The following is a 12,933-nucleotide window of genomic DNA, read 5'->3' as shown; positions in this document are numbered from 1 at the left end:
GACCCCATCTTTCTTCTTCCTCCCCTGCTGTATCCCCCACATCTCCCCCCTCTGTTCTCTTCAGCTGCAACTAAGCCCCAAGATGCTGACACCACTTTCCCCTCCTTACCTTCACTTCTAACCCAGGCCTTGGGCTGAGCCTCCATCCAGGGCCCCCGCCGTGGTTCTGACCTGCCCGCGGTCCTGTACTGCAGGCTCTTGAGTGTGCGCTAGTCCTCGGAGCTGCTCCTCGCCAATCTGAGACCTGGAGCGAGCTTTCCCTTTGTCTTCTTTCTGTGACGCATCTACCTTCTCCTCCAAACACACCACACTCAATACTCTCCCTCTCCGTCTCCCAGCAAGTGTCATGTCTGAGAGATCTCAGAGCTCTGTGTCCACCTTCCTGGATCCTTTTGCTTTGATCCCGGCTGCCTGCCTTGATTCTCCCGGCTGCCTATCCCGGGATGCAACCAAGTTCTCAGGTCAGGCAGACACTGCTGTGCCTACTTGACCAAAGTGTTTAGACCACCCAAATCCATCTTCTGTACACAGTTCCCCAGCCCTGGTCCTGTGTCATTCCAGAGTGCTTTCCTTTTCGTGCTGAAATCGTCCAGGAGAATTTAGCTCATCTGTTTTCAGTTCCCTTTTTCAGGGATGGCAAATCGTTGGCATGTGTGCTATCACCATCACCTCTGTATACCCGTGGCCTACACTCTTCTGATGAGACTCAGAATTCTTCTTGGTATAACACCCCAAGCCAGTTCACTAGCATGTCACACACCATGGGATTGACTTGCTCTCCGTCACATTTGTACCAAACCTTTCCTACTGCTGTGCATTGCAGGTGACCTTGCCTTCTGTTTCATGGACAGGGTCATGGCCTCTGCCTGGGTTTCCTCTTCACCTCCAGAGTTCTGTTTTCCTTCAATTCTGTTTCTAGTTTTTTTCTTTTTTTTCTTTTTTCTAGTTCCTCCCCTTTGTTCTTGTCTCATCCCCTTCCCTTCTTCTAAGACCTTTCTCCATCAGTCACTCCCTCTCCTGTTTATAACTAACATCCCTGCCTGCAGATATACTTCAGTCTCCGCAGCCTAGAAAGCTACTCCTCGTACCTAAGTTCCTCTAGGCTGCCCTCCTGTCCTTTTTCTAAGTTTTTATTCTTGCCAGCTACTCAAGACACTCAGCACTCTGCCTGGGACCCTGTCTTTGATGCTTGCTCCTCCCCAGCTTTTGTGACACCGTGCCAACGCAGTACCAATGACGGCAGTTCCCATTCATTAAACACCTGCTAGTATTACCTTGCTGAATTGATGCAGTGATCTACACATCAGCTATTATGCATACCTATTCTACAGGTAAAGCTGAGCACCTTTATTGCTAACCTCAAGCCAAACTGGACTTAGACTTCTCAATCATTTTATCTTTTGGTTAAAGAAGAAAAGTCGTAGGAAATTAACAAGTAATCAACATTTTAATTTGATGGCAGTCACTTTGCTGGTACTTGTTAATGCACAGATGTTTTTGTTACACCTCAAAATTGTATTTTTTGATTTAAGAATACTGCTGTCTAATAATAATAGTAGAGTAGACAAAATTTACAGTTAAAATGTCTAAACACACTTAGCTTTAAGTATCATTCAAGAGTCATGTTAAAGAACATGGATAGAAACAACAATAAAAGTTATAAAATGCTTTTCGTAACCCAAGTCTTCTTATTGTTAAGGTTCCTGGTAATCCATTCATGATTTCAAATGGAAATCTTCTCTGCCTTGGAGATGGCATATCAAGGCTCTCATCCAAGGAGAGGAGGGGACAATAGAAGAGGCTTATTCTTGTTTCCCTTTTTGCAGAAATTTAACTGTCTTTGCTGGAGACAGAATATTCAATGGATATATGAGTGAAAGAATGAATGAGTAAATAAATGAGCAAAGGAATAGAATGAAGATCAAAGTTCATATGTTGAAATTGTGTGTTAAATTGGGTAGGGCAGCTGCTGGTCCTTAATTTTATCTAGGTTGTTGCAAATTATCTTCTTTACTGGACTTTCATTTGCAGATTTAGAGTCAGAGGCTTTAACAAATATGAACTTGACTACCCATTTGTGTAGAGATTTAAACTGCTATCATCGTGAAATTATTACAGCAGTTTTAAACTCTTAGCAGAAAGCTTTTAACAGAACTCTGCTATCAGAGTCAAATTTAATAAATTGGATGGAACCTTCTTTCTCTTTCCCTCTTGTACATTGTCTAGTAGAGAGGTTTCTGCTGGTGACCAAATTTGTTATAGTGCGGCGCCATCTATTCTGCCTGCTACAGACGCGTCATGGCAACAAGTGGCTGGATGCACTTTTCAGAGACAACTTGTATCCACAAATTGGTTGTTCGGGGGAAAAAAATTGGACTTAGTTCTTCAGGAATACTTATTTTCACAAATTGATTCATTGTACAGAAATCAGATTTGAACCCCAGGTGTTCAGTTGTGCTCTCTGTACACCATCCATTGCTAGAGGTGGTTCAATTAAACAGGAGGGAAAGATAAATGGCAGTAAATATTCATGTGTCACATGGCAGCATTCATCTCTAAGTCAGGAATCTTGATAGAAAAAGCTCAAATTTTAAAAAATGTGAGATTACCTCCTCAGTCTTTTTTATTTCCAATTAAATTAATGTCTTATATAGACACTGTAGACTCACATAGTATTCAATACCATGTAGTTTGCTATCTCTCTCTTAGTTTCTAATTTTCACTGTAGTTCTTAGTCTTTGCTTTTTGAGTATGAGTTTACGGTAGAATAAATCAGATTAGCTTTAGTGGGAGATTTAGTTTTCTTTAATGACTTACTAAGCAAAATGTACCTTCTTCTTAAGTGAAAAAGCCAAAGTGGATTATTTTTTATTTGACTAACAAGGAAAGGCATTTCTAATTTTATTTAGTGACTGAAATAAATTACTTTAACATAAATTAAATGTGAAATATATGTATGATCCTCTTTTAATGAACAAAGCAGATTGAGAGCCAAGCAGATTTGTAGTTGATCTCTTTAACCAGTTGGTGGTGCTAAAAACTCTGATAAGAAACTAATTGGAAGGCAAAGAGGTTAACCTGGAGGCTTTCTTAATAAATGTTACTTTATTAATTTTTGAAAAATCAGTGCCAAAAATGTGTGCCCAAATTACTGCATCTTCTAAGCTTAGGAACCAAACCAAGTGTCTCTGATGGACAGCAGAATACATTTCTAATAAACTTCTGTAAAGATGTCATTGGCTCCCATAGGGTTCACATATCGGAAATTGCATGTTTGTATAACGCTTGGCTCCATCCTGGAAACAGCCGTTAACCTGCTGACTGGGGAGTGGAAGTGCGGGCCATAACGTGGGCTAGCACGGTAGATTTAAGAAATATTGTTTTATATTATAACTACTTTTTTTTTTCTTTTTTTTACTATTAATGGGCTTTTTAGGGGCTAGGTGTGTTTGTGTAACTTTGTTTTTTAGTGCCCAAGAAGTCCAGTAGAGTAACAGTCTGTTGCTTGAATGTGTCCTGAGATGCAGTCAGAAGAGCACAGAGGCCTTGGAGTCAGGAGCTCAAAGGTCTGAATCTATCGGTCACATCTAACCAAAGTTGTTACTTGTGCTATTCTTGCTTGCGGGATCTTAATTCCCAACCAGGGATTGAGCCCGGGTTCCAGAGGTGAAAGCACCGAGTCCTAACCACTGGACCACCAGGGACTTCCCCTACTTGTGCTATTCTTAAAAATATATACCTTACACAATTATACTTTTAAATTCTGTACTGGCTAAAGCACCTAATTAATAGTGTTTTAGAGTTTTATCATCACACTGAAGCTTTCTTCTAATTTGTTTCAATCTTCCAAACATAGAATATGCTGTGGAAAACTTAATGAAACTATCAATCTTAAAAAGTAAAAAAAAAAAAAAAAAAAAAAAGCAAAAAACCCAACAAAACGAACAAACAAACAAAAAAACCCATTTTAAACAAATAATCCTAGAACTGATTTTTTTTTAAAATTTATTTATTTTATTTATTTATTTTTGGCTGCATTGGGTCTTTGCTGCTGCGCGCGGGCTTTCTCTAGTTGCGGCGAGTGGGGGCTACTCTTTATTGCAGTGCACGGGCTTCTCATTTCAGTGGCTTCTCTTGTTGCGGAGCACAGGCTCTAGGCGCGTGGACTTCAGTAGTTGTGGCACACGGGCTCAGTAGTTGTGGCACACGGGCTCAGTTGCTCCGTGGCATGTGGGATCTTCCCAGACCAGGGCTTGAACCCGTGTGCCCTGCATTGGCAGGTGGATTCTTAACCACTGCGCCACCAGGGAAGCCCCCTAGAACTGATTTTTATAACATAAAGAATATTTAAATTTAAATAATCTTCCTGTTACCTAGATAAGGGCTGCCTATCAATTCAGGAAGGCAGGTTTTGAATATCCCTACATTTTTCATAACTATCCCATATCAATTCTCTATAGCTCAGTTTTCCCACCTTGTAAAGCGAGGATCATAACGTCTTTTCCCCAGAGGTGGTGTAAGCTTTAGACGAGGTTCCGGGTGCTTGTTGGGTGTTGTTCTCCCTCCCGTGAGACAGGGACTGTGCCTCCGTTACTTCCGAGCCCCCATGGTATCCTGGACTCAGCCAGGGCCTTAGCACAGGAGGTCCTCTCTGTGTCTGATGACGCCTGGTGCTCCACTAATGAAGAGCTGTTTCTAGTTTGTAAAGTTTCACAAGGGTTTTGTAGACTCACAGATTCACAAAACAGACACTCATCTAGTTATACCTAGTTTTCAGATATTTGCCTGTCTATCCCGGGGATATTTATGTGTTGGTCTGAATCTGCCTAAACATGTAAGACTGGGGAAGGGGATATAAGATTTCTGACAGGTGTAGCAAAGGTGTTACTAAGAGTTTGTTCATCCATCCATTTATTTGTTCCACAAAATTTACTGAGCATGACTCTTCCAGAGATGAGGTCCAGGAAAGCTTCACCATGTCTCTGAGAGCTGCAGACTTCAAGGAGCAGGACGCAGGACTTCCCTGGTGGTCCGGTGGTTAAGAATCCACCTGCCAATGCAGGAGACACGGGTTCGAGCCCTGGTCCGGGAAGATCCCACATGCCGTGGAGCAACTAAGCCCGTGCTCCACAACTACTGAGCCTGCACTCTAGAGCCTGCGAGCCACAACTACTGAGCCCGCACACCACAACTGCTGAAGCCTGCACGCCTAGAGCCCGTGCTCCGCAACAAGAGAAGCCACCGTAATGAGAAGCCCGCACACCACAACGAAGAGTAGCCCCCGCTCGCCGCAACTAGAGAAAGCCCGCGAGCAGCAACGAAGACCCAACACAGCCTAAACTAAATAAATAAATAATAAAAAATAAATTAATTATAAGAAGCGGGACACTTCCCGTTTGGTAGGAATTGATAGGCAGCCCTTATCTAGGTAGCAGGAAGATTATTTAGATTTAAATATTGTTTATATTCTATCATAAAAATCAGTTCTAGGATCATCTGTAACAATTTTTTTTTTTTGGCATTTAAAACTCTGATGGTTTCATTAAGTTTTCCAGAGCATATACTGTGTTTGAAAAATTGAAACAAATCAGAAGAAAGCTTCAATGCAATGGTAATCATAAAACACTATGACTTAGGCCCTTTAGCCAGTATAGAATTTAAAAGTATAACTGTGTAAGGTATATATATATATATTTTTAGGAATAGCACAACTAATATCTTTGGTTAGATCTGATTGATTCAAACCTTTGAGTTTTCAAGATACAGAATCATGGAAGCAGATGGCGGCAGAGACTTTAAAAATCACATCCACCGTCTCTCGTAACATAGCTAAGAAAATGGAAGCTACCTGAACTTCATGGCTTACCCAAGGTTACACAGACCAGGGTCAAGACTTGGGCCTCCTGACTCCCAATTCAATGCCAAAGCGTTAATCTTCCATCCTGACTTCTACAAGATGAGCCATTTTGGGTGTGAATAAAAACAAGTATATGCTTGTTCAGCCTCAGTAAACTTTCATACGAAACATGGTGTATCATTTCTGCCCAGTTTATCAGAATGAAACCTTGCAGTTTCATTCAGGAGGCAGTTAACTAAGGTGCCCCTACATAACGTTTCAGAGCAGAGCAGCGGGAGGGAGCCCACGCCAGGTACGCAACATGCAGTTCTCAGCCAGAGCAGATGAGTGCCAGGACCATACCTGACAGAGGCAGGCAGGGTTTCCATTCGCCGTCTGCCTTGCCTGCGTCTGGTTTCCTGCGAGACGAATGGCATTCTATGCCTCAGGTGTATTAGTAATTTCTGAGTTTGTTCCCCACTCAAGATGACCTCATTGTTCTGTGCTGCTTTTCCATAATTATACAGTAACAGGAAAATAAACTGGTTCTGCATACAGCCCACAGCAGAAATCTTGTGCTCTTTATGTAAGTTTGATTTATAGACGTGTACCGCAGAGCGGAGTGACTATGAAACATTCATCTTCCCATTGCTAGTTGCCATGGAAATCGAGTACACAGAGCAGTGTCATTCCAGTCCTGGTGATGCCTGCAGTAGTTTATTCCTTTGTTGTTCTCGTTTCTTAAGCAACTGCCCAGTATTCTTTCATCATGACAATTAATCATGCACACACGTTTTTGTCTTTCATCTCAAATAGAAAGTACTAAAAATGTATGATAAAATTTGGGAGAATTTAAATATTCTGTGGGTTTAAATATGCATTTGTGATTTTTCCCCCTCAGTCCCATTGGAAAAATAGGTCATATTTTTAAAAAAGCACATATTAATGTACAGAGATCTCAATAAAGACAGCAATACAGAAATTTGAGGAGAAAGCATTACTACGCTAAGGAAATCTTAAGGAACTTCAGATTCGCAGGTCTCCCAGTGTTTGGCGCTAAGTCTGCATTTTGGGTAATGCCAACCCCAAAAAAGCCACTGAGCTAGATGTTATCAACTCTTCTTTTGGTTTGTTTTGTTAGCTTCTTGTAGGGGTTTGAGCAACCTACATACTTATTGGAGAGTGGTAGATATTAGAGTAGGGACCCTTTTTTCTTTAAAGGCTAATAAAGTTCAAGAATTTTTTTTACAGATTAAGTAAAGGGAATTCTAGTTAGTCTTCCTCATTTTTTTTTTTTTAAAGAAACCATTTTACCCAGTTTAACCTAGCAGAGTTCTTAGTACACAGCATGCCCACCATTAATAAGTGCTTGTTGATTATCCACCTTCTTTTATTGGGTTTTATTTTTTATTGATTAAGAGAGCTTGTCCGGGAATAACTCTGCGTGGATCTAAATCCCTGCTCCCTTGCTTGTTGGCTGTGAGACCTCTGAAAAGTATCAATATCTTAACTTGCCTTGGTTTCCTTATCTGTAGAGTGAACAGCTGTAAAATTAAGAAAATCAGGGCTGATTGGGGGCTTCACAGGGATAATCCATGCCAAGGGTCTAGTTCTGTTGCCTGCCATGGGATAAATGCTTAGGCGGGGGGGGGGGGGCGCTGTTCTGGTGGTGGTGGTGGTTATCCCTGCGAGGATTACAGTACTGCTCGTAGGACTCGGGCTATTCCAGGGAGGATGCCACACCCAGCCCGGGGCTCTGTCCCCAGCATCCAAGTTCACAGATAATTGCCAATGCTTCCTTGGACTTGGGCCGCAGGGACTGGGTCCATCTCAGCACTTTGGATACTAGCATGGTAGCCTAGAGGCATTTACAGTGGTCTTTTGATCTGCAAATGGAGAGGAGAAGGCCGCTGCCTGTGGGCTTGTTTCTCATAACTGGCTGTGTGTGGGGTACGTGGGAGGGCATGGAGAGAGTGTGAGCTGCCTGTTCATGGCTTGCTGGGGGAAGGTTCCAGCGTTTGTCTACCGAGCCTGCCTCTCCGCCCCACACTCCCCGTGTCATTCAGCAATGGCTGCAGCCTCCCTCCCGCCTTCCTGGAACTGAAGTTTTCCAAACTGGTAGCAGAAGCATTCTTTGTTGAAATTCACTCTCCTTGGCAGTCCTCCAGGGCACACGGCAATGCCTATTTATATGATTCAGCTTTTGTTTGGTTAGCCTTGTATTTTGTCCGTTTTGCTTTGTGCAGTTCTTTCTCCCCACCCCTCAAATTTTTCATCTTTAAATCCCTTGGACTTCATTTCTATTTATTTTACTAGCTGGCTTCATAATGTTGCTAAAAGTTGTTTGCGTTAAGCTATCACAAAATGAATAGCCTTAGATTAATTTGTCTTTCCCCCGCCCCCCCCCAGCCTGATCCATAGCATGTGAACTAGGTGCACTTTTCTTAATGATTAAAACAAAATGGTCTTTATGGTTTCCCCTTTGCCACATTCAAATATTATACCACAGCGTTCCCGGTTCTCTTTATTTACCTCTTTGTTTTTCCCTGGCTGCTTATTAGCAGGCTCATGCCAGTTCCAAAGAGATAGCAGTTTAACTTTTCTGAATATTGTGTTTTCCCCTTCACTGTCATTCTTCCTGCTTCTCCCCACATGATAAAAACTCTGGAGTCAGACTCTCATGTCTTCTATGAGAAGCTCTCAACACCCAAGGTGACCTGGGCACTCAAGGGACCCCTGTATTTCTGTGACTGCATTGGACACACTGTGTATAGCTCTCAAATCAGTGACTGCAATTTAGACCCTCCCTACATATTTGATAACGTTTCCAAATCCTCCCTGGGCCCCTGCTTGGCTTCATGGTTCTCACCTCACACTTAGTGAGCACCGTGCACTCTTGTCTTCTCTTTGCACCCTGATCTCTAGAGGAGGTGCTTCTGTCCTGTGCTCTTTCTTTGTTTTGGAAACAAATATTTGTTGGCATCTACTGCATTGCAGGCACTGGGAATATATAAAAGTAAACAAGACAGGCACCGCCCTGCCTTCTAGGAGCTTATTGTCTAGTTGGGGAGATAGGTGGTCAGAATCCAAGGTGGTTAATCCTGAAAGATGACTACAGAGCACTGTGGGAATATGCAGGAAGGCTGCTGACTGCAGGCTGGGGAAGAGGCACGGAGGCTGACTTCAGAGGGAGTGGTGGCTGATGGGAGACCTGGAGGGTGGAAATAGCCAGGCAGAGGGAGAGAGAACGTGTTCTAGGCAGAGTGTATCTGCAGAGGGCAGCAGGGGAGCCTGGCCCTTTGAATAACTAAGGGTTGTTAACTGTAGCTAGTCTGCTGTTGAATATGCTCATTTTTGTTTGCCTGGGTGGGTGGGGCCAGAAGGGTAAATGCAGAGTGATGAGACTGGAAAGGTACGCAGGGCCTGGGTCATGAATGGCCTTGTAAGTCGCTGAGAAGTTTGAACTTGATCCTAAGGACAACAGGAAGCCATTGAAATGTTTTAAGTAGGGAAGCAACAGGATCGGATTTGTGGTTTACCTGGTGTCTCCTATCACAGTGTGAGGAATAACCTCTATCTGGGTTGATCCCAGCGACCCCCCCGGCGCAAACTCACCTTCTTAACCCCACAATGTGAGTCCAGCTCAGCACATCCAGCTTCTTACATTTTCCTGATTAACACAAAGGCTTGTCCCAAACTCTCCTTCCCTTTTTCTAGCTTCCTGTCTTGACGATCAGGACTCCACCTTCTCCCAGCTCCTGGCTGATCCTTGCTCTGAAATGACTGTGTCATCTGGAATGTCTGCTGGAGTCCCCATACTACCATTGCCCAGAGAGTCCATTGCTTTGCCTACCAGTGTGGATTCCCCCAGGATTTGGGGATCTAGCCTGAGTTCATTGGGTTCCTTTGACCCCTGAAATTCATTGCAGCTCGTACGATTGGCACTTCCTGCCCGGCCCTTAGCAGACCAGACCTGACCTACCCCTGAAGAATTCTTCTAGCCCTTTTTCCCACCAGCAGTTGAATATTCCAGATATTCAACACTGATCCCCTTCCCACCCCCATATAGGACAATAAATGTGGGGAGATGGATTGAAATAAGATGAGTTGAACTAGCCAGTAAACTTTGGGAAAGTTATTTAATGTCTCTGTGCCTCAGTTTCCTTACCTGTAAATAACAGATATTAAGAGAACCAACACCATAGAGTTGTTTGAAGGATCAAATGAGTGGATGCATGAAAAACACTCTGCTTGTCCCATAGTAGGCACTCACTGTTTATTATTGATTTTATGAAAGTGTCTAGACTGTCAGAGAGAAAGAAGCAGGAGAACATAAAAGGATTTTGACTTCAGGGATAATTTACCCCAGGCAAATGAGATTAATCTTGAAAGGGCCACGCCTCTTCACAATGGGTAATCGACAGATGACAGTAATAATACTACACCCTTCCCAGTCCGGGTAGTGACCAACCTGGCTTCCTTTCAAACCTGAGGTTTTATTGTCCGTTGATTTTGTTCCAGAAATTCTCTGAATTTTCATGAAATTAAATTAGCTTTGCATTTCATAAATTATGCTTTATTCCAAAAGACAGTCACGATGTTTGCCTCAGCTTTGCATCAGTAGTTTGGGCCTCCTAGGACCTGCCTTTCCTCCTTAATAATAGCGATAATAACAGCTACCAGTTGATAAGGCAGGAGAAGACAACTCTCCCTATATACTGGTTTATTCCACAAATACTTGCTGAATGCCATGTGCCAGACACTGAGACGGGTACTTTCAGGGCTACAGGAACAAATCAGACAGGGACAGTCTTTCACAGAGTGACTGTAAGTAGAAAATGGTACCTACTGTAGAAGAACAAAGAGGCGAGAGGATTTAATTCCAGCCAGGGTAATCGAGGAACTTAGCAACTGAGTTAGGATTTGAAGAATCCCTGGAAGGAAAGCATCCAGGAGAGAGAAGAGCATGGACAAAGAGTGGGTGGAAGAGAGTAGGAGATGGAACAGGAAAGGTAAGTAGACCTGAGGGTGTGATGACACACAGAGTGCTTACTGGACACCAAGCCCCATTCTAAATGCTTTGCTTGTCTTAACTGTGACCCTCACAGCAACCCCGCGAGGTGGCTACTCTTATTACCCCTATTTTACAGATGAGGAAACGGAGACACAGAGCGGCCAAGTAACTTGGCTAAGATCACAGTAACTGATAGAATTTGGTTTTGACTCAGACGTTCTGACTCCAGATTGGAAACACAAATAGGCATACACATCATGCGAGGGAGAATCTTCGCCTTTCTTTCCCTTTTACATCTCTCCCCATGTGCTTTTGAATCTCTTTATCAGTCAGATCTACTACAATTTATAATTTTGAAGGAATTTTAGTTAAGGGCCTTTTCCAGTTCAATTTCAGTAGAGTAAAGATCTGGACAGCATATAAATTTTTGCAGTCAAAAATAGAGCTATATAATCTATGGCTATAAGCCTTTTCATGGACCTAAGGCTGTGGATATATGAAAACACTTAAGCTAAATTGTACACCCTTTTTATAAAATTCCCTGATTTCTGACAATTTGGTCATAAAATCTTTTGATAAAAATATCAAAAACCTCATGGGATTTCCCTGGAGGCGCAGTGGTTAAGAATCCGCCTGCCAGTGCAGGGGACACGGGTTCGAGCCCTGGGCCGGGAAGATCCCACATGCTGCGGAGCAACTAAGCCCATGCGCCACAACTACTGAGCCTGTGCTCTAGAGCCCGTGAGTCACAACTACTGAGCCTGCGTGCCACAACTACTGAAGCCCGTGCGCCTAGAGCCCATGCTCCGCAACAAGACAAGCCACCGCAATGAGAAGCCTGCGCACCGCAGTGAAGAGTAGCCCCTGCTCGCCGCAACTAGAGAAAGCCTGCACACAGCAACAAAGACCCAACGAAGCCAAAAATAAACAAATAACTAAATTTATTTTTTAAAAAAATCAAAAACCTCATACTGCAATACTATAAAATGTGGGTGCATTAATGGCAACAACAACAAAAAAATCTGTATTTTAGGCTGTCATGACCTGTTTAAACATCATAATGAGAAACATTTATGGCTTAAATAATTGAAGTCCCTGTTTCTCAGGATCCGTATACTCATCTCACCCTTTTGTTAGATCTTCAAACTAATCACAAAACTGACTGGCTTGAGCTTCTCCGTAACTCTTCTTCTCCATCGTGGGGTGGTGGGATGTGCCCAGGGCTGTTGGTTAGTTGTTCAGGCTCGGATCTCATGTTATGGGGAGTTGACTTAGGCAAGTCTGTTAACCTCCCTGGACCTCAGTTTCTTCTCCTAAAGGACTTCTAGCTTTAAATACCTTGATTCTCTGTTTCCATACCTTCTGTTTACTTACTCTTTAAAGAAAATTATGATTAATAGCACAGTGAACTAATCGCCAGAAATGAAGCAAAGGGCAAGCAAATAATTTGCTCATCAGTTTCACTGATCATCATCAATTTCATCATGAGTTTCATCAATCACCATCATCAGTTTCACTCAGCATTATTTAACAAATATTTATTAAGCACCTACCATGTACATGATAAATATTTGTGTTTCACTGCCCAGCATTACTGATAATTACAATGTTAAATTCTCAGATTTACTTGGAATTTACCTTCTCTCAGTTTCCCCATTGCTAATATACCCTTCATGGCTACATTATTACTCTAGAATCTTATTCTCTTTAATCTTATTTTCTTACACCCCGAACAAACAAAGCAAAACAGAAAACTTTCATCTCAAAGGGATCCTTAATATATTGCAAATTATTATTAAATCATGTACAGCATTTTTCTTTCCATGTTTTCAATGTAAAGAAGCCCCATAAACCTACTGCTTCATAGGGAAAACCATAGCCGTCAAATGTTCACATCTAATCCAGCTGGATCAGCTGACATACTAGGTCTAATGGTTTGCAGTGATGGATTTGTCATAGACCTGGAGCCTCCTGCAGGTTGTAAATTGCTCAGACTCTAATGCTGTGGAAAATTTACAAGGACTGCAATTAGAATAGAGTGTTTTGACTTATCTCAGTTGTATTGGGAAAAAACACAAAAAAG

General features: G+C 42.5%; 1 protein-coding gene across 29 annotated transcripts in view; it reads left to right on the top strand.

Moving 5' to 3' along the window:
• LOC103015693 (EF-hand calcium-binding domain-containing protein 11-like) overlaps nucleotides 1–12,933 on the top strand; it is a 229,134-nt gene that overhangs the window by 36,307 nt on the left and 179,894 nt on the right. The window contains exon 6 of one of the 29 annotated variants that reach the window (XM_057542770.1): nucleotides 9,554–9,581. The exons of 27 other annotated variants lie outside the window; for them this stretch is intronic. In XM_057542770.1, coding sequence (XP_057398753.1) covers nucleotides 9,554–9,566 — 13 coding nt within the window. In that variant the 3' untranslated portion in view covers nucleotides 9,567–9,581. Of the gene's footprint in view, nucleotides 1–3,470; nucleotides 3,505–9,553; nucleotides 9,582–12,933 lie in introns of those variants that run through there. One more of the 29 variants, XM_057542767.1, reaches the window with a different exon arrangement.

The sequence above is a fragment of the Balaenoptera acutorostrata genome, chromosome 3 (genome assembly GCF_949987535.1).
Source record: "Balaenoptera acutorostrata chromosome 3, mBalAcu1.1, whole genome shotgun sequence".
Lineage (NCBI taxonomy): Eukaryota > Metazoa > Chordata > Mammalia > Artiodactyla > Balaenopteridae > Balaenoptera > Balaenoptera acutorostrata.
The sequence above is the reverse complement of the archived record's forward strand: the minus strand, read 5'-3'. Positions and strand labels throughout refer to the sequence as shown.